The 18,555-nt window shown below is 45.4% G+C and overlaps 1 protein-coding gene across 1 annotated transcript in view; it reads left to right on the top strand.

The window, feature by feature from the left end:
• NDUFS2 (NADH:ubiquinone oxidoreductase core subunit S2) overlaps nucleotides 1-18,555 on the top strand; it is a 102,548-nt gene that overhangs the window by 28,783 nt on the left and 55,210 nt on the right. The window contains exons 3-5 of the mRNA XM_086945431.1: nucleotides 5,327-5,517; nucleotides 12,794-12,914; nucleotides 17,599-17,711. Coding sequence (XP_086801557.1) covers nucleotides 5,327-5,517; nucleotides 12,794-12,914; nucleotides 17,599-17,711 — 425 coding nt within the window. The remainder of the gene's footprint in view (nucleotides 1-5,326; nucleotides 5,518-12,793; nucleotides 12,915-17,598; nucleotides 17,712-18,555) is intronic.

Below are 18,555 nucleotides of genomic sequence, written 5' to 3'. Positions count from 1 at the left end.
ACCCGTGGTCAAAATCAACGGAGCTTCCAGCTCACGAGGCCCAATTGTAAGGGGCAAAGGGCGCGAAACTGGATTGCTAACGGGGGCGCCAGAGAATCCAACGGAAACATTTGTTAAGCCAGACAAAGGTGCGCCAGGGAGTTTCGAATGCTTTATGGAACTTTTCGCTGCACCAGTGTCCAACAGAAAAGGCTCAACGACGCCCGATGTAGCAACTGCGACGTAAGGCCCTCTCTGATCAACCGGAACTGATACCACTCCCTCTCCTTGTCTATGGCTGTCCTAGTAATTACTGTCGTCAGTTCCCTGATCGACGTAATAATCGTCTACATTGTACTGCGCAGATCGTCCTTGCGACGATCCACGTTGATCAAAACAATTATCGGAATTTGATGAGTTATCTGAGCGATCATTCTGAGCTCCACGACCTCTACCACGTGGTGCCTGCTGTGAGCCACCACGACCTCCTCTAGATGAGTTACCACTATTACGTTCGTTTAGAACAGGACAATTGAATTTGATATGACCCTCCTGTCTACAATAGGCACATTGATTGTATCCCAACGAGGATCTTTGGGAAGAGGAGTCATTACGAGATTGTGATCTGTTCGATTGCGGCTGCGATCTATTTTGTTGCGAAGCGTTCTGATTCGAACGTGGAGGATACGCTTGCTGAAGCAGCACTTTAGTTTTAAGCTCTTTCGTCTTTTTATCAGCACGGTCGTTCTCTTCTTTCTCTCTATTCTCATAATATTGTGCCGTGGCCAATATCTGAGCTGAGGTAGAAACGGCCCATGCACTTTCCGAATTCTTTAATTTGTTGCTCAAATCGGGCAATAAGTTCGAAACAAATTTATCCACAAACAATCGTTGACCACCCTCGGTACCCATATCCTGTCCACTATGGTTGATGAATGCCTCCTCGAACCTCGTAAAGAAGTCGGAGACATTCTCGTCCTTTTTCTGTTTACAAGCTGACAATTTGTCCCAATTGACCCTCATAGCTGGCATAAGAGTTTTCATTAACGTTATTATTCTTTGAGGAAGATCAGCAACCAGCTGGTCGGGTTTAGCACCACCAGTCTGTCGGGCATCCGCCGCTACTATGGCAGCCCAAGCACCACCTAATTCATTCGGATGGTTTTCCTGACGAATCTTAGCCCATACCGGTTGCGGTACGACATTGCCAAACAGCATGTCAATATCGGCAAGATTCATTACCGTAGCGTCTACGAGCTGCGATAATTCTTTATAATACCCTGCAGGATTTTTGCGAGGGTCAGGCAAAGATTGCTTCACCTGTAACACTTCTGAGCGTTTCCATGGGAGATGTATCCACACTCTCTGGAAGAATGGCAAAATCGGGGGGTTTGCCCCAGGGTTACCAGGCATCCATACTGGTGGAACTTCCCGCATAGGAAACTGACCAGACTCATCTTGCTGTCTTTCGACATCCTCAACAAAAAAGGCTTGAGGTATAGGAGTGGGACGGAAAGACAACAATCATTCAACAGCGCGTCGAACATTGGTGTCCACTATCAGTCCAGCCGAAAACTGAAGCTGTAGATCAGACAAAGCGGTCAGCACCTCGTCAGGTGCGTCGGCCGATATCTGATCACGAAGGACCTTACACATTTCCTCGAACACAAATCTCTGGGTTGGTATATTAAATTGACAAAACGTGTCGAGTACAATACGGGGTGGATTTCGAAGGGGGTGTGTCATCCAACCCATCGCCATATTGTATAGCGAAGCGCGTTCCCTGTTACCAGGAAGCTGACTACGTCTCTGAGGACCATCTGAACCAGCGGACCCAAGAACCGGTCCGAGCGAATGAAAGAAACTAGCCGCAAGAGGAGAATTACGACTACGAGTAGAGGGAGAAGTATAGGACACAGGACTAACAAGTGAAGGAGTAGAGACAGAAACAACAGCAGGGGTTAACAGAGCAGGAGCAGTAGCGTGAGCAGGAGTATGTGGAAGCGGAGGAGCAGTAGGAATAGCAACAGCCAAAGGAGCAGGAACAGTCGGAAGAACAGGTGCAGGTTGAGGAACAGGCAAAGGAAGAATAGGTGCAGGAACAGGTACAGGGGGAATCACAGGGGCTGTGGTACCCTGTACATACGGAGGTGGCGACTTCATTAGATAGGACATTAAAGGATCCTCAACTGACTCATCCTTCTTTTCCGACTCCGTAGGCAAAGCAGGATAGCACTTATCTATAGTCATACGCTGTAATCTATCAAACACTTCCTTCTCCTTAACCTCCTTATCATGCTGAAATTGCTCTGCTTTCTTTACAATAGTAGCAACATTATCTCTTTGATTTCGTTTAGTCTGTCTGATTTCTTTCTGTCGGGCTTCTTTACGCCACAACCGAAAGGCATCAAACATGGCCGGCCTTGACTTTTTCTCGAACAATTTAGCCTCTAGGTTATCTAAGATCGGGGTCTCAAAGCTACCATGAGGTGGCCAACTAAGGACACCATCCTTCTTTGTGTAGCGAATCCAATAATCATTAAAGGTAATCGGGCCTAGCCCATGTTTACTGTACAGTTCATAAGTCGGAGTTCCAACCGGAGGTATCGGACACGAGTCCTCCAGTCGGGAATCCACACCACAAGGTCTGAAACAACTGAACAAAGTACTACGACCAGGCATCTTGCACACTAGCCGAGTTTCACAAACTTCAAGGGTTACGGGATTTACCAAGTCCCAGCAAAGAGCTAATACCCTCGGTTTTTGGCGGCTGCAGTCGTCAAATAACACAACAAAGTACGCTAGTAAACTGTCACCGACAAAAACACTCACACAGCGTCAACAACAAAAACACTCGCTAAAGTGTCAACAACCAAGAACTCTGGGAGCGACCCACAAATACTTAACTAAAAGATCGATGGCGTCACCAGGAAGGCCCGTCAATCGTCTCGCTATACCTAGGTCTACGCCAGGCGCCAAAACAGGTCTACAGTCAGGGCAGCAGTCCGTCGCAGCCGTCAGGAGGCGGGAATCTTCGCGGGAAAAGTCTTCGGGCCACTTGTTTCGACAACAGGATCGATGAAGCGGAGTGCACCTTCCCTCGGAGATTTCACACGAAGTTCCTCACGATCGTCGGGCTTGGACCGGTACCACTGATGCAGCCCTACGTTGGGCGCCAACTGAAGGACTGGGTTCTTTAAGACCCAGCGGTGCCAGGGCACAACACCTGAAACCTTCGTGGGTAACCTGCTCCGGCGTACGAATGACAGAGACACGGGACACTTCCTTCGGCGTCAAAGATTCAAGGTTTATTTACTGCAGGGAACACAGAAGTCACGACAAGTACAACACGTGCAACTTGGGGAGACTGCTTCAAATTGGTTCTGTGGATCGCTCCTTTTATTCAGATTTTACCCATAGGACAACATGGTACACAAAAGTTTACAACCCGGTTCCCATAATTATCCCCCAGAGGGGTCGCTTTGGTCACTTTGATACACATAAGGTCCGGAACATAAGTGCGGAAACATTTGGCGGTTCCCAACTGTAAAAACCCATCTTCCCAACATTAGTGCATTCCAATCGGCAGTAAAACAGATCGAAATAGGAACAAAAACAGGTGCAGAGGAAGATGGAGACAGTGGGGAGATCGGAAAGGGTGTAAAAGGGGAGGTATCGGGAAACACGAGATACAGGCATCAAAGGGACGTGCCTAATGAGATGCACGGCTGAGACAATAAACCGGCACGGCAAGATGAGCCTCGAGTGGGGCCATCTGCCTTACAGTATCATCCCCCTCGTCATAAAGACACTTACAAAGAACATGTGTCTTCCGCAAATATCTTGGGAGTCCCAGGGTCGCGGAGCGGACATCGTCCGTTCGCTGGCTACTTGAGGGCAAGAGACAAAATGGATGCCGTATCTAAGATGGAACCCGTGGGTACAGATGAAAAAACCCACATAACAAACGAACGGTTTAAGTTAGCACAGCGAAACTGCGCACACTTACTAAACTCGTCATTTGCGGTTCTTAGATACCAGACTCGACCATATTCGTGCGAGTCGAAAACACCACTTACAATTGTCACGGAACCTCAATAGTACCTCACAAATTTTCAAAAAATAGGTCATTTAATCCAAAGAAAGCTTCTATGGTGTTCTTCCCCCTTTAAAAATTTCTTTTGTGACATTGTAAATTGTAAATATTGATGTTTGTATATATGGTTTATATGAGAGTGTGAGTTTTTGAATGTAAATGTTGATCAACTAGGTATGATTGTTTTTTTTTTTCTCACTAATATGTCTTTTATGAAAATGTCATTTTTATGAATATTTGTACCCTGTGTTGTTTGTGATTTCTAATTGTTTTGAATTTCTGGTGAATATCAACCAACGAATTTATTCAAAAATACTTTCATAAAAATAAAAATGATTATATCTGTGAAATTTGCTTTCATCCCGCACTTAGTTTAATTCTTTGCGCGCAGGTAATTTAAGTCAAATAAGGGTCACAGTACTGGTTTTGGTGTTGTTTTGTAGTGCTAAAGAGGCTTGGCCTTACTGTGGGAAGCCCACACCCAGTGTTGCTTTTTCACCCATGGTATGAAGGCACATATGGCAAAATGCTAGTCCTTGCACACAACGTAATTCCTGACATTTAAAGGCACTAGTTTAATACATGGGGCACCTAAAGCAGAATTCTGGCCTATTCTGTGTATTTTGTGGCATAGGGTGTGTGGCACCCATGACAACATCCTGGATGTGACGTACTAGAGGTAATTGCTAACATATAGGGTGAATCTATGGCAGATTTTGAAAATAAATGGGGTCAGCTAATGTGTAGTGTCCAGCTTCTTTGACACCACTAGTAAGTACTAGAATATTTCAGGAGTCTCTCTCCGAAACTATAGCTTTTTATCAAATTGTGCTTTAAAATGCCCTATTTGACCTAGTTCTTTAAAAATATTCCCTGGGGAGAATCCCCTTAATGTTCTTAAGAGAAGTCTTATTCACTGGTGGAATTCGTAGCATGCATTACACTCTACCAAGATCATCATCCACCACCAGTGTGCAGAACTGGTAGGGAACAGGGAGGGCAGTGTATTCGGAAGATGTATCAGTGTGTGCATAAGGCGCCACCTTAGAGTTTTGGAAATTACATAAACACTATCCATCAGTGAATCACATTACTTGCAATTTTCAAATGGACTGCACGTCCATACTACCTTCATTTCTTCTCATTTTCTATTTAAAATTGGGTCTTGAGACTTAGGCTTCAAATATGTTATGGGTTCCATGCAAGCGTCTTTAAAACTAAAATGTCTCTGGCACTTGTGCTTCTGCATAGACAAGGACCCCCCTGCTCAGAAGGATGTTTCCAACCTAACCATCAACTTTGGGCCTCAGCATCCTGCAGCTCACGGAGTTTTGCGCCTAGTACTGGAGCTCAGTGGAGAATCTGTGAAGAAATGTGACCCCCACATTGGCTTACTCCATCGTGGTACAGAGAAGCTGATTGAATACAAGACCTATTTGCAGGTAATCCGTCCTTATTACGCAGGACATCAAACTTTTTTTCCCACGACCCACGGAAGACGTTTGTTGCCAGATGAGATTCCTCTTCACACTACTGTGCCATCCTTTTTTCAAACGTCATATAGTGTAATGGCTAAGTTGCTCACTATAAACCCAAGGGGATCGCATTCTAATCATTAAGCAACTTTACCATAAATCCAGTGATGTTTGACAATTTTTTTTATTTTCTAACACCTCAATTCCCTTATTTCCTGTAATTAGCAACAATCTGAAAACAAGTATCTGATAGAGACTTCTAGCCGCAGATTCCTTACCTTAGAATGTCCCCAGTCGTTAGACTGGATCCAGAAGATTTTTCATGAGCAGTACCCCTGCGCGCTTGTAGGTTATGTCGATCAGCTCTGCATGGCATCATAAGTGCTGGAAGTGACATCCGCATCACCTATGTAGGCGCCAACTAGGCGCGCTGATGTAAGTTATTTTCTTTCCGGGCCAGCTACCCCTTTGTCATTTTTTGATGGTTTGTCATCTTCTTTTGAGGGGTATTCCTCCTGGTGGGACAGAATATCTTCTAGGAAGACTGGATTCAAGCCCTGAGACGCCAGTCATGGACCAATGTTGGTGATGGACCCGCACCTTGTCTGCCTGTGGTGTCTGGAGCGCGACCACAGCAGAAAGTCATGCTCCGATTGCCGGGCCATGAATCTGAAGGCTTCGAGGGAGCAGTCCCTAAAACGCATGGCAGCCCTGCATGTGACTGTGAAAATTGAGGTCCCAGTCAAGAGAGGCACCGTTCACAAAGTCTTCATCATTCCACTTGTAGTCCTCTGGACATTCAGATAAGAGGCACAAAAAGAAGAGTAACAAGTAGATGTGGTTTTTTACTTCTCTTTGTCTGTCATCCAACAAGTCGAGGGAGCATCAGCATTCAAGGCCTGGTTCTTCGTAGCTTGCGCCTGGGCCGTCTTTGTGCCACCCGATTTTCCGGGAGCCTCAGTGACCCCTCCCACCTCTGAGTTTTATGAGGCCATGTGCTTCATATTTGGGCAGCCCGACCCTGTTGACACACCATTGGGCTCTGCAGGAAAACACCCAAGATGATGGACGAAATGTTGCACAATGGCAAAACATTCACCCCCGGTCACAGATCTGGGTTTAATCCATTGTTATTTTGCTCACCAAGCCACCCCAGGTCAGACATGGCCATATGCAAATCAGTCTTGACCCAGTGCCTCATGGGAACAGTCCAGCCCGAACTGCCAAGCCATGTCTTCCCTGGACCGGAATCAAGCATCCTAGGACCAGTTTCTGGCTATCAGCCATCTTCAGCCAGGATAGCTTGACTCCAGTGGCGTAGTGAGCATGGGACCCACGTCTGGGCATACCCTTCCCACATAGGGTGAACAGCAAAACACACAAAATGATGGACTGAATGTTGCACAATGGCAAAACATTCCCCCCCTAGTCACAGATCTGTGTTCAATCCATTGTTATTTTGCTCACTAAGCCACCCCAGTTCAGACATGGCCATATGCAAATCAGTCTTGACCCTGTGCCTCATGGGAACAGTCAAGCCCGAACTACCAAGCCATGTCTTCCCTGGATCGGAATCACTCCCAGACGTGGGTCCCGTGCTCACTACGCCACTGGAGTCAAGCTATCCTGGCTGAAGACGGCTGATAGCCAGAAATCTGTCCTAGGATGCTTGATTCCGGTCCAGGGAAGACATGGCTTGGCAGTTCGGGCTGGACTGTTCCCATGAGGCACAGGGCCAAGACGGATTTGCATATGGCAGTGTCTGAACTGGGGTGTCTTGGTGACATCAGTGGACTGTATACTTCTCCAGATATTGGCATGCTTTCTCCCTCTACTGTGGTTACGGAGGATAGAGCTTCATGCACAATTAGTGGCGCAGAGAGCGGCTGAGGTCCTTGACCTTCAGTTGCCCTCGGTGGCAGTAAAGATTAACGTTATGGCAGAGGTGTTAGAACTGGGAGTCTTCTCATCTGAGCCTTACTCCCGTTCAGTGAGGCACTCACTGACGTCCTGTTGGAGACCCAGTTTAAACCCAACACAGGAGCTCCTGTGAACAGGACGATCGCCTGCCAGCATTGCCCCAATTCAGGAGACCCAAGTTTCCCCACCCTACAAGCTATCCTGGAGTGCTTGGTGGTCCAAGCCTCAACTTCCCAGGATACATTCCCTACCGCTCCCCTGGACAGGGAATGCAAGAGGCTGGACTTATTGGGGAAGAAAATGTTTTCTTCCTCCTGCATAGCATTGCGGTTTGTGAACACTGCATGTCTTTTGGGCCGCTGCTTCCACACTCTGTGGGAAATGGTTGTGAAAGTTCTGCTCAGGTCTGGAAGGAAGCATGGGCCATCCTTTGTCAGGCTGTTGCCGATGGGAGGGATGCAGTTCATAATTCACTGTGGATTGGACATGATTGACTCACTGCATATTAGTTTAATTGACAGTGATTCTGAGGCGCCATGCCTGGTTGAGGATGACTGGCCTTTCAGGCAGTGTCCAACCTTCCCTTATGGACATGCCCTTTTATGGCACCTGTCTCTTCGGAGGCAAGGCAGATTTGGCGCTGGAGCGCTTTAAGGACTCCTGGGCTACGGCTATGTCCTTGGGCTTCTCGGCAGCCCCATGTCATCCCTAATCTGCCTTTCGCTCCTTACATGACTGCAGAAGGTTCTTCCAACTGTGCCAATATCCTCCCAGCCACAAGCCGCATATGCTTCCCAGCCTCTGTGTGGACAATGGCGTGGTACCGACAGCCCTGGTGGGCCAGGTAACCAGCGGTTTGGTCTCTCCCCTGCCTCCAAGCCCTTCTGATCTGCCCCTTTAAAGTCCTGGGTTTACAGTTGGCGGCAGGATTCACCATCACCTGTCCCACTGGCAGTTCATAATATTGGACAGCTGGGTCCTGCAGATCATCGAAAGTGGCTACTCCCTCCCCTCCAAAACTAACCCTCTCTCCATGCCACCATCTCGAGACCGGCTGACTGAGGATCATCTATCCTTCTGCCTCAAGGAAGTCATGGCTCTTTTGACCAGGGAAGCCATAAAGAGGGTTCCGATGACAGAAATAGGCTGTGGTTTCTATTCCTGTACTTTTTTTGTGTTCCTCATAATAGGCCTTAGTCCTAGCCTTGATTTACGAGCCCTCAACTTCTTCCTCAAAAACGAGAATTCAAGGTGCTCACGCTAGCGCAGGTCCTGTCTGCCCTGGACCCAGGAGACTGGATGGTACCGTTGGACTTGCAGGACGCCTACCTCCATATTCCTTTCCTGCCTGTACACCGGTGCTGTCAGCAGTTTACAGTAGGCCACAAGCATTTTCAGTTCACTGTGTTCCCCCTTGGACCTCACCAGCACCACTTGGCTGTTCACCAACTTGATGGCCGTGGTCACAGCTCATCTGCGAAGATTAGGGGTGCTAGTATTCCCCTATCTCGACCACTGGCTATTTCAGGCTGGCTTGCCCCAGGTTGTCGTCTCCCACCTCCAGACTACGTCGAACCTCCTGCACTTGCTGGGGTTCACTGTGAACATGCCGGAGTCACACCTGAATCCCTCTCAGACGCTCCCATCCTTCTCATCTGGCTTATCCTCCTGAGCAGCAAGTCCAGGATATTCAGGGCTATTATACCGATGTGTCGCCTCTATCCTGGATTTTGGTGAGGCAGACCCTGAGGCTTTTGGGACTCATGGCCTCTTGCATTTTGCTTGGAACACATGTCTGATGGCATATGCAGGCTGTGCAGTGGGACTTGAAGTTTCAATGGGCACACTATCAGGGGAACCTCTCCGACATGGTCCAGATCACACAGGGAACTACAAAAGACCTGCAGTTGTGGCTTATGAACCACAATTGGGTCAGCGGCAGAACCCTCTCCCTTCCCTAAACAGAGCTGACAGTAGTGACAGATGCGTCACTCCTGGGATGGGGTGGCCATCTGGGAGAAATGGAAATCAGAGGACCCTGGTCTTTGATTGAATCCGGACTCCACATCAATCTGCTGGAGCTCCGTGCGATCTGACTGGCATTGAAAGCCTTTCTATCTTCCATCAAGGGAAGGCTAGTGCAGATGTTCATGGACAACACCACCCCCATGGGGTACTGCAACAAACAGAGCAGGTGAGGTTGTGGACCCTCTGTCAAGAGGCCCTGCACCTCTGTACATGGCTGGAACAGCAAAGCATATATCTGGTGGTTCAACACCTGGAAGGATCCCAGAACACCTGGGCAGACAAACTCAGCTGTCGATGCCTAGCGGATCACGAATGGTGTTTCCACACTGAGGTGGTGCAAGGTCTCTTTTAGCAGTGGGGAGAGTCTTGGTTAGATCTGTTCACCTTCCTCGAACGAGCAGTGTCAGCAGTTTTATGCATTAGAGTTTCGAAGGCGGCTCTCATTCAGATACACTTTCCGTCGGAAGTGGAGCTCAGGCCTCGTGTACTCCTTTCTGAGCATACCACTCCTGCCCAGAGTTGTCAAGAAGATCGGGAACGACTGGGCCCAAGAAATCATTGTGGCTCCGGAATGGGCACAGAGAATTTGGTATCCTGAGCTACTGAACATAGCCATCATTCCTCCAATCAGGCTACCTCTTCGGGAGGATCTTCTGTTGCAGCAGCCAGGGAGGGTTCTCCAACCAAATCTGTCCACTCTCCACCTTCTTGCATGGAGATTGAGCAGTGGCAGTTGACCGCTTTCAACCTTCCTCCCAAAGTCTGTAATGTCATCCTGGCAGCCCAGCGTCTTCCACCAAAACGGTATACGCCTGCCGTTGGAAAAATATTGTGGCATGGTGTGCAGAAAAACCCATTGAACCCCCTTCTGCCCCCCTTTCTGAAGTCTTACTCTCCATTCTTTCCCTTGCCCAGCAGGGCTCTGCTCTGCTCTGCGTGCTCTTAAGGGATATCTCTCTTCTTTGTCTGCCTTCTTGCGGCGAACTCACCAACCCTCTTTGTTTAAATTCCCCATTGTACATACGTTTTTGAAGGGGTCTCCTCTACATTTTCCCCCCTTTGCCATTCATTATGTCCCAGTGGTACCTCAATGTGGTACTCACTTTTAATGGGTGATCCTTTCGAGACTCCCCACAACTGTCCCCTCATGTTTCCCACATCAAAAACAGCCTTCACGGTGGCAATTACATCTGCCTCTGGAGTGAGTGAGCTGCAGGCTTATCATCTAAGCTGCCTTACCTCTCAGTCTATCCTGAGAAAGTGGTGCTTCGCAGAAGGTCCTACTTACTGCGGAAAGTGGTCACCCCATGTAGGCCAATCAGTCGCCTTGCCTATCTTATATGCTCCTCCACATCCCTCTAAAGAAGAGGAGCGACTCTATCGATGTGAGCCAAAAAGAGCCCTATCGTTCTACCTTGACCGCACACAAGAGTTCCGGGTGGGCGACCCACTCCTCGTGGGGTATGTTGGTGCGAAGAAAGGTCGGGCAGTGCAAATGCAAACTATCACTCTCTGGGTCGTCCTCTGCATCAAAATCTACTACGCATTGGCATGAAACAACCTCCTGAAGGCTTGCCAGCTCATTCCACCAGAGATAAAGCTGCGACCACTGCCTTAGCACGGGGAATTCCCGTCCTGGAAATCTATCAGGCAGCAGCGTGGGCCTCCTTGCACATATTCATCAAACACTACTTCCCGGACAGTCCGGTTTGCAGGGATGGGCACTTCGCCCTTTCGGTCCTGCAGACCTTCCTTGTTTTGAATTGGTCCACAGATCCACCACCAGCAATGGTATTGCCTGGGTATCTATTCTAAGGTAAGGAATCTGTGGCTAGATGAACAAGTTACTTACCTTCGGTAATGTTGTATCTAGGAGAGACTATATCTAGCTGCAGATTCCTTATTGAGCTCTCCCATCTTCCCCGTTCTGCAAACAGATTTCTAGGGTCAGGGCTGATTCCTTTCAGAGCCCTAATGTATCCACATCAGTGGTCAGTGTTGTGTTATTCATGACTCCACACTTCTGGCGTGGAAAGTTGTGAAAGTAACTGACTATAGCGTGCCTAGGTGGCTCCTATATTGTTGACATAGATGTCACTTCTGGTGCAGACAGTGCCACGTGGACCTAATTGACGCCACCTGCAGAGGTACTGCTCATGAAAAATCTTCCGGATCCAGTTTGATGCCTGGGGAATTCGTAAGGTTAGGAATCTGCAGCTAGATAAAGGCTCTACCAGATAAGACGTTATCAAAGGTAAGTAACTTGTTTCTAGGTAAGTAACGTGTTGCTTGCAACCAAATGCAGTTTGCCAGTTTTTAAATAGTTCCTCTTTTACTCCATCTCGAATTGCTGTCAATTTCACACATAAATGAACTGAGTTACAATATGATAGTGATTTGTCCAATATTAAGTTAGTATGGTAAAACGCAATGTTGGTATTTGTGCAAAGGCATCCATAAATCTTTTGTGTTCCGTTCATTAAAGGGCTCTGTCCCTCTTTGGTTAAAATGTCATTGTTGGTTGGTAGCAAAGAGGCATTGATGGTCAACCTAGAAAGAAATTGTTGGAAATAACAACAAAAAGCAGACATAAAGTGGAGGTGCAAAAGAGTCTATAAATCAGAAGAAATATTGACAATTTGGAATTGAGGTAGGAGGCTTCATATAAGAAGGTGGGCAAGCCAGTGGGCCGATATCTTTGAATACTCAACCACGACCATCCAGCTCTTGCTGTCGAATATGTGTTACTAGAATGTATTAGTATCATTGGATTGAATCTATTGTTATGTTAATTGTACCCAAAGCACTAACTAAACACCAGTATTAACATTCCAAAACATTTCTCCACTATCCACAAAACTCTCATTGAGGGTAGTTGGCTGGGCAGTAATCTCTCCCTCGTGAAGATTATCAAGGTTGCCATGGCTTGGGCAGCTAAGTGGACTTTTCTCAAAATTACGCTCTCATTTCTGCTACGTTGCTCCGAATAAGTGGGTGGCAGAGTACAGTTGCTGGTGCAGTATTTTCAAGAATGAAAGCGCTCAGAGGGGGATATTGACTTTAGCGAAAAATGACCGGCGAGAGGGGAAGTTGCACTGCTGGTGTCAGGTTAGATGCTTGTGACTGGCCATGCTTGGGTACTGTGATTCCAAATACCTTAATTGCCCACATCATTTATTTGTGAATTAATGCAATAAGCACCAGCCACTGATATTGCAACCGTAAAAACTGAATATTCATGTAGCCATAGACCCTTAATTACTGTCGCTGTCTGCTGCATTTTCTTTATCCACAGGCCCTACCGTACTTTGACCGCCTGGACTATGTATCTATGATGTGCAATGAACAGGCCTACTCATTGGCTGTGGAGAAACTGCTGAATATTCAACCACCACCAAGGGCACAGTGGATCAGAGGTAAGGAGAATGTCACCGTTTTGCATCCACAGTCTTAACATGATACAATATTGTCTGGCGGGACCAATGAATGACTTCTGTTACCACTCTCTTAACATAGGCATCTTCCATAGTTTTATAAATCAGCAGAGTTGGATTACAGACACAGTTATAATTCAACTTTAAAATAATTAAGATAATTAGAATCCATATGCACTTTACAAAAACATTAGCAGTACAACACAAATTATTTTAAGTCAATACAGGATACGTATTATATTAACACGTAACATGCTGTAATATTCCTCTGACTGCAATAGAAATGGTGGAATAGTTAAACTTACATAAGTATTCAATTGCATATGCAATTATACTTCTCCCACCAGTATTCATAAACAAAAGCCAGCCTCCTTGTATATCCAAATTTATGGTAAAGGATCATGCGATGTAATTTATGTATACGATTTTACTGCACATGCATATTTATTCAGGTTGAATATTTATTCTAGCAGGAGTTATATGAGTTTAACCCCAATTTCTATTTTAAAAGGAGGTGCTGGATAGAGGGACCTACTAAAGTCAATCTTAATCTTACCGTGTGTCATTCCTTTGTCCTTGTGGATCACAGATGTGGCTTAGTTGGAAAGCCACACCAGAACTCTACCTGCTTTAAGACTTCCTTTGCGTGAGGCTACAGCTCTTGAGCCTCCACTATATGAGTGTGGCTCAGTATTAAAGCCGCAGACTGGATCTCCCTGTTTGCTGTGTGGCTTCTGAATAGGAGATTGCAGTATCTCTTCAGACTGCTGATTTTCAGAATCCAGACCAATGTATCTCCTCATTTTACCCTCATTCCACAGTCGTTCATTAGGCTTTCCATTATCGAGGGGGCAAGGACTCATAAGCTCCAGAGTTCCAGTACCGGCTTTGCATTTCTTCTGTACATGTTGGAAGCTCAAGATCCAAGTAAGATTAGCTTTTTTAACTAGTTATAGAGTGAGGTTGGATTCTTCATGTAGTATTTTACAGTTTCATACATGAAGACTCGTTTGGAACTAATGCACACTCTGAAGATTTTTGTCTATTAAAGCAGCTCTGGCATAAGATCGAAATTTCTAAAGCTAAAACTGGAGACTTTTTTAGCGTTATCTTGGTTGCACCCAACAGCGCAAAGAAAGTGTTCAACATCATGCGAGATTTGTCCAATCCAGAATGTGTGAACCATCTTTTACCGGCGTCACAGACTTTGTGACAATCTGGCTGTGTTTTTCGAGGACAAAATCTTGAAAATCATCGAAGGCATCACTATTTTACCTTATATTCTGGTCTCGTCGAGACTCTGTGCTAAGGAGTAAGTAAGTGAACTAGATCATTTTGAGCACTTAGCAGAGGATGAATTTCAAACTATTACAGTGTTTATCTCCTCCGGCTTACCCCTGGATCCTTCACCTCACAGGGTTTGGAAGGAACAGGCGGGAAAACTATTTCCACGGCTCTGGCAAATCTGTTATCAATCTTTGCAAACTGACAAAGTACTAGCAGTTTGGAAAAGAGCAATTGTATCACCTTTATTAAAAAAAGTAATCGCTGGTCCCTACAATCTTAAGTAACTACAGACCACTCCCTCTTCTACCATACCCCGTCAAGATTCTGGAACGTTTTGTCAGCAAAACGTTTTCTCTGTTCCTGGAAGTCAACAACATTTTCGAAGAAGAGCAATTTGGTTTTCGACCAGGACACGGGACAGAAAAACTTCACATCTGTTGGTGAACTTAAAATGAGAGTAGATAATGGTCAATCTGTGGTACTGATCTTATTAGATCTGTCTGCTGCGTTTGATACTGTAAATCAGAGTAAGGTCAATTGGGGATAAGGGCACGGTTGCAAAGGGACTTTACTCTTCACTTTCGGATAGACCGCTACTGGTGTCCCTCTCACCTTTTTGCTTGGAGTACAGGACTGCTCGATATGGCGGCCCACAAGGGTCATCAATTTGCCCAATTCCCTATAGCATATATGTAAGCCTCTTGGTATCACTTATTAAGTCACACAATGTCAGTTTGGTCAACTATGCTGATTGCACTCATCTTATCATTGGAAGCAAATCACAGGACGTCAGTTGGCACCTTCCATGAGTGTATGAATGATATCAGTAGCTGGCTCAACTTGTTGAAGTTCAGACTGAATTCCATTGCTGCTCAGCAACTAAGTCCCTGGCTCCATACCCCCTAACATTTGGCCTGGTCCCTCCGACAGGACTCCTGTTCCGTCAGAGGCTGTCAGAAATCTAGAGGATACCTTTGGCAAAAAACTGAGCCTGGAATCTCATGTAAATAAGACTGTTGGGTCTTGTTTCTTCCTAATTAGAATACCACATAAGATCCTTCTGTTACTGCCTTCCTCACCCAGATGCTTGGTAATCCGCAGGCTGCATTATTGCAATGCCTTGTTGGTGGGAACCCAGGAATACCTGCTTGATGGTCTACCCTGAGTCCAAGCAGTGATGGCTAAAGTAGCCCTGAATAGACCCAGAAGGTAATCTGTATATCATTGGCCTTGAAGGCCTTACATTGGTTGCCATTGAGACCAAGAGTTAGGTTTAACCTCATAAGTGCTGCGCCCAGTCCAACGGCCGACGGCACCACTACCTCGGGAGTGCTGCCGTCGGCCGTTGGACGTTCCAACTGCAACTGCGCAATGGAACGTTCAGCACTGGAGCTGGACGTTCCATAGCTGCTAAGGTGTTAAGGCACTCTGTAACGTCAACAAATCGCTCCTTGGATTTGGCCCAAACCCTCTGCAAATGAAGATCAGTGGTATATACCAGGCACAAACCTTCTCTCCTTGTCCGCTAATGTGGCCAAAGCCAGAAAAACAAGACAATGGGGTCAAGCACTCATGATCACAGCAGCTCATTTAGGGAATAGTGCTCCAGATGCTTTGAGATCTACCCCCAAGTTATTTCACTTCAGAAGAACACGAGAAACTGGGCTGTGGCCAAATGTTGTGAAACATTGTAAAATACCGTCTCTACTAGCAAGCTGAATTACTGCTTACACTGTAGGAATCGTTAACTCTTCTTCCCCTTTAGATTCCCTTAGGGCCAGGATACCCGTTATGTGACAGAGCGCTTTATAAATGATATAAATACATTGTACAGTTTAAATTGTGCAGTTGATAGTGCCTGGTGTTGCAACATTTAAAACACACTGGGCCCTGTGCTGGTTGGCAGTTGTCTTGAATCTAAAGACACTTCTTTTGAGTCTTAATATTCTTATACTTTCATCCAGATTAAGCTCAATTGAAATCCTAGCAGTACAGGGTCATGAGTTTCTATGAAGTAGTGCTTCAGAATGCCAGCACTCTGTTTTCGTCTTACATTTGTTGTAATTGTAGTAAACAGTCCAGGCCTTGTTATGAGAAAAGATTCCATTTAGGAGCCCACGCACAGACCTCCAGAAACCAGAAGACCAGGTAGGGAGCTATCGGGAATAGAACATGGGCCTTTCTCAAAGGTAAAGAAGAAAGGTAATGTTGTGTCCGCAAATACAGTGATCCAAAAGGGCAATAAAATGTTTTTGAGATACAGTGACTAAATATATGTTTAGACACATTGCTATAGGACTACATAAAGGTATAGGGAATTCTAGAACTATCCATCATTATTGTGTTATGGTATAGCACAATTTAATTTACCTAGACGACCAATACTCTACACCATGCTTTAATGGGAGGCCAGGACTTGTCCCTCTATCAGCGCTCTTACTCACAATACCTCACATCCAGCCTGCTGCATAATCCACTGCATGTCTCCTGATATTCCCTGTGCACTTATTGAGATTAATGTTCATTCTTCCACCCTCAAGATTTGAAGATGTTCAATTGCTTTTATATTTTCTTCTCTTGTACGTACATATATTCTACAGCAGTGTTTCCCAAACTGTGTTCGCGAGCCAATTTTTGGCACGTTGCAAAAGTTCAAGCAAAAAATAACTAAAAATGTCTTTAAATTCCTCATTTATCATGTCACTTTGCTGCGTTTCAAAGGCAGAGGTCAAATGTCGGGCTATGACACTTTGCTGCTTATTTCTTTGACCTGGGGATTGGTGTTTACAAATTCCTTTCACTTTGCAGTCAGAGAAACAAAAGTAAAGTGGATTATATGACAATCTTACTGGGGTACAGGGAGTGTCAAGGAAAGGCTGTGGGATGTCATTTTGTAGAATTACTCAACAAAATGTAAATACCTGTAAATGAACTGTACACATTTAGCAGTTAAAAAAGCAAAAATTAAGCACATTTATAGTAATTTTGAAGTGTGATTGAAATAAAGATTTTAATAGGATCAAAATAAAGCAACATAGTTTATTTGGTCAAGCACAAATCCTAAAGAAAGGCCCTGCAATACAAAGGAAAGACAAGATAGTACATGGAAGACTCCCCATATCCTCTACCGCGATGACTGAGCTCATGCATCACTCTCAGCTTGCTGTACTCTGCATTCGACTCCTTCAGCTGGCTTCCTCTGTAGCTCCGAGTGACTTACCAAAATCCTAGGCATAGTAGAGCAAGGAAGGTTACTTCATGGATATCCGAGCATAACACATCACTCTGACATGTATGCTTCAAGTCCTTGCTCTGCATTTAATTGGTATGAAGGGCTTATCTGATGTGCCTGTGTCTTTCTTTTCCTCTGTCCTTACAGTACTATTTGGGGAGCTCACTCGCATCGCCAACCATATTATGGCTCTCACCACTCATGCCCTGGACATCGGAGCTATGACCCCCTTCTTCTGGATGTTTGAAGAGAGAGAGAAGGTAATTTCGAATTATTTCCACATTGAGGAGGGGACTCTATTTTTCACTATGGCCTTTTGGCATTTAAAGAATTATAAACTCATTCCAGACACTAAAAATGACATTGAAAAAATAATCAATTTATGTTGACTTTACACTTTTATGCCAAGCTTAAGTGCAGAAAAAACACATTTCTTATCATCTTAGGATATTCTAGCCGTTGCCCATTAGCTGTTATTGAACAGTTCGATCCAGAATTAAACTTAGCCTGAATAGTGTGTTTAGAATCACAATTGCAACAAACACACAAAAGGTGATTGGAGAAATGCTTGCAAATCGTCGAAACCAAGGGCATTCAGTATGGCACAACAGTCTAAACATAGTTTTGCATTCACTAAGCCACACTAGAGAGATGCCCTCTTTCCACCTCTAAACATACCTCATGTAAAAAGAACTTAGCACCAGGTGCATTTTGGCGATAAGTTTTGTGTTCTTTGGGAAATACAGGGTATAATCTTTAACGTCTTTCACAAGCCATGCTGCTTGAAAAAAAGCCACTTTATTGCTTCTCTCCAATGCCCTTTACTGCTCTTGTCTTGAATGTTTTGTATTGCTAATGCTCTTTTCCGTCTTTGGTTTGGATCCCAATGGGAATGCACTGCTGCACATTTTAAGGAGGATAATGTATGTGATTTAAATGCTGTCAGATATTATGGATATCTGAATTAGTTTGTGGCTGTCCGGTTTTTAAATGTGATGTTTTCCTGCTTTGAGGTGTGGTTCTATTTCATTTAAGCTTGGAATAAACATTCAAATTAATTCTCAACTTAACACCAACAAATAGGCAGAGAACTTGAGTAGGTTA

The sequence above is a fragment of the Lissotriton vulgaris genome, chromosome 12 (assembly GCF_964263255.1).
Source record: "Lissotriton vulgaris chromosome 12, aLisVul1.2, whole genome shotgun sequence".
Lineage (NCBI taxonomy): Eukaryota > Metazoa > Chordata > Amphibia > Caudata > Salamandridae > Lissotriton > Lissotriton vulgaris.
This window is presented reverse-complemented; position numbering and strand designations above follow the sequence as displayed.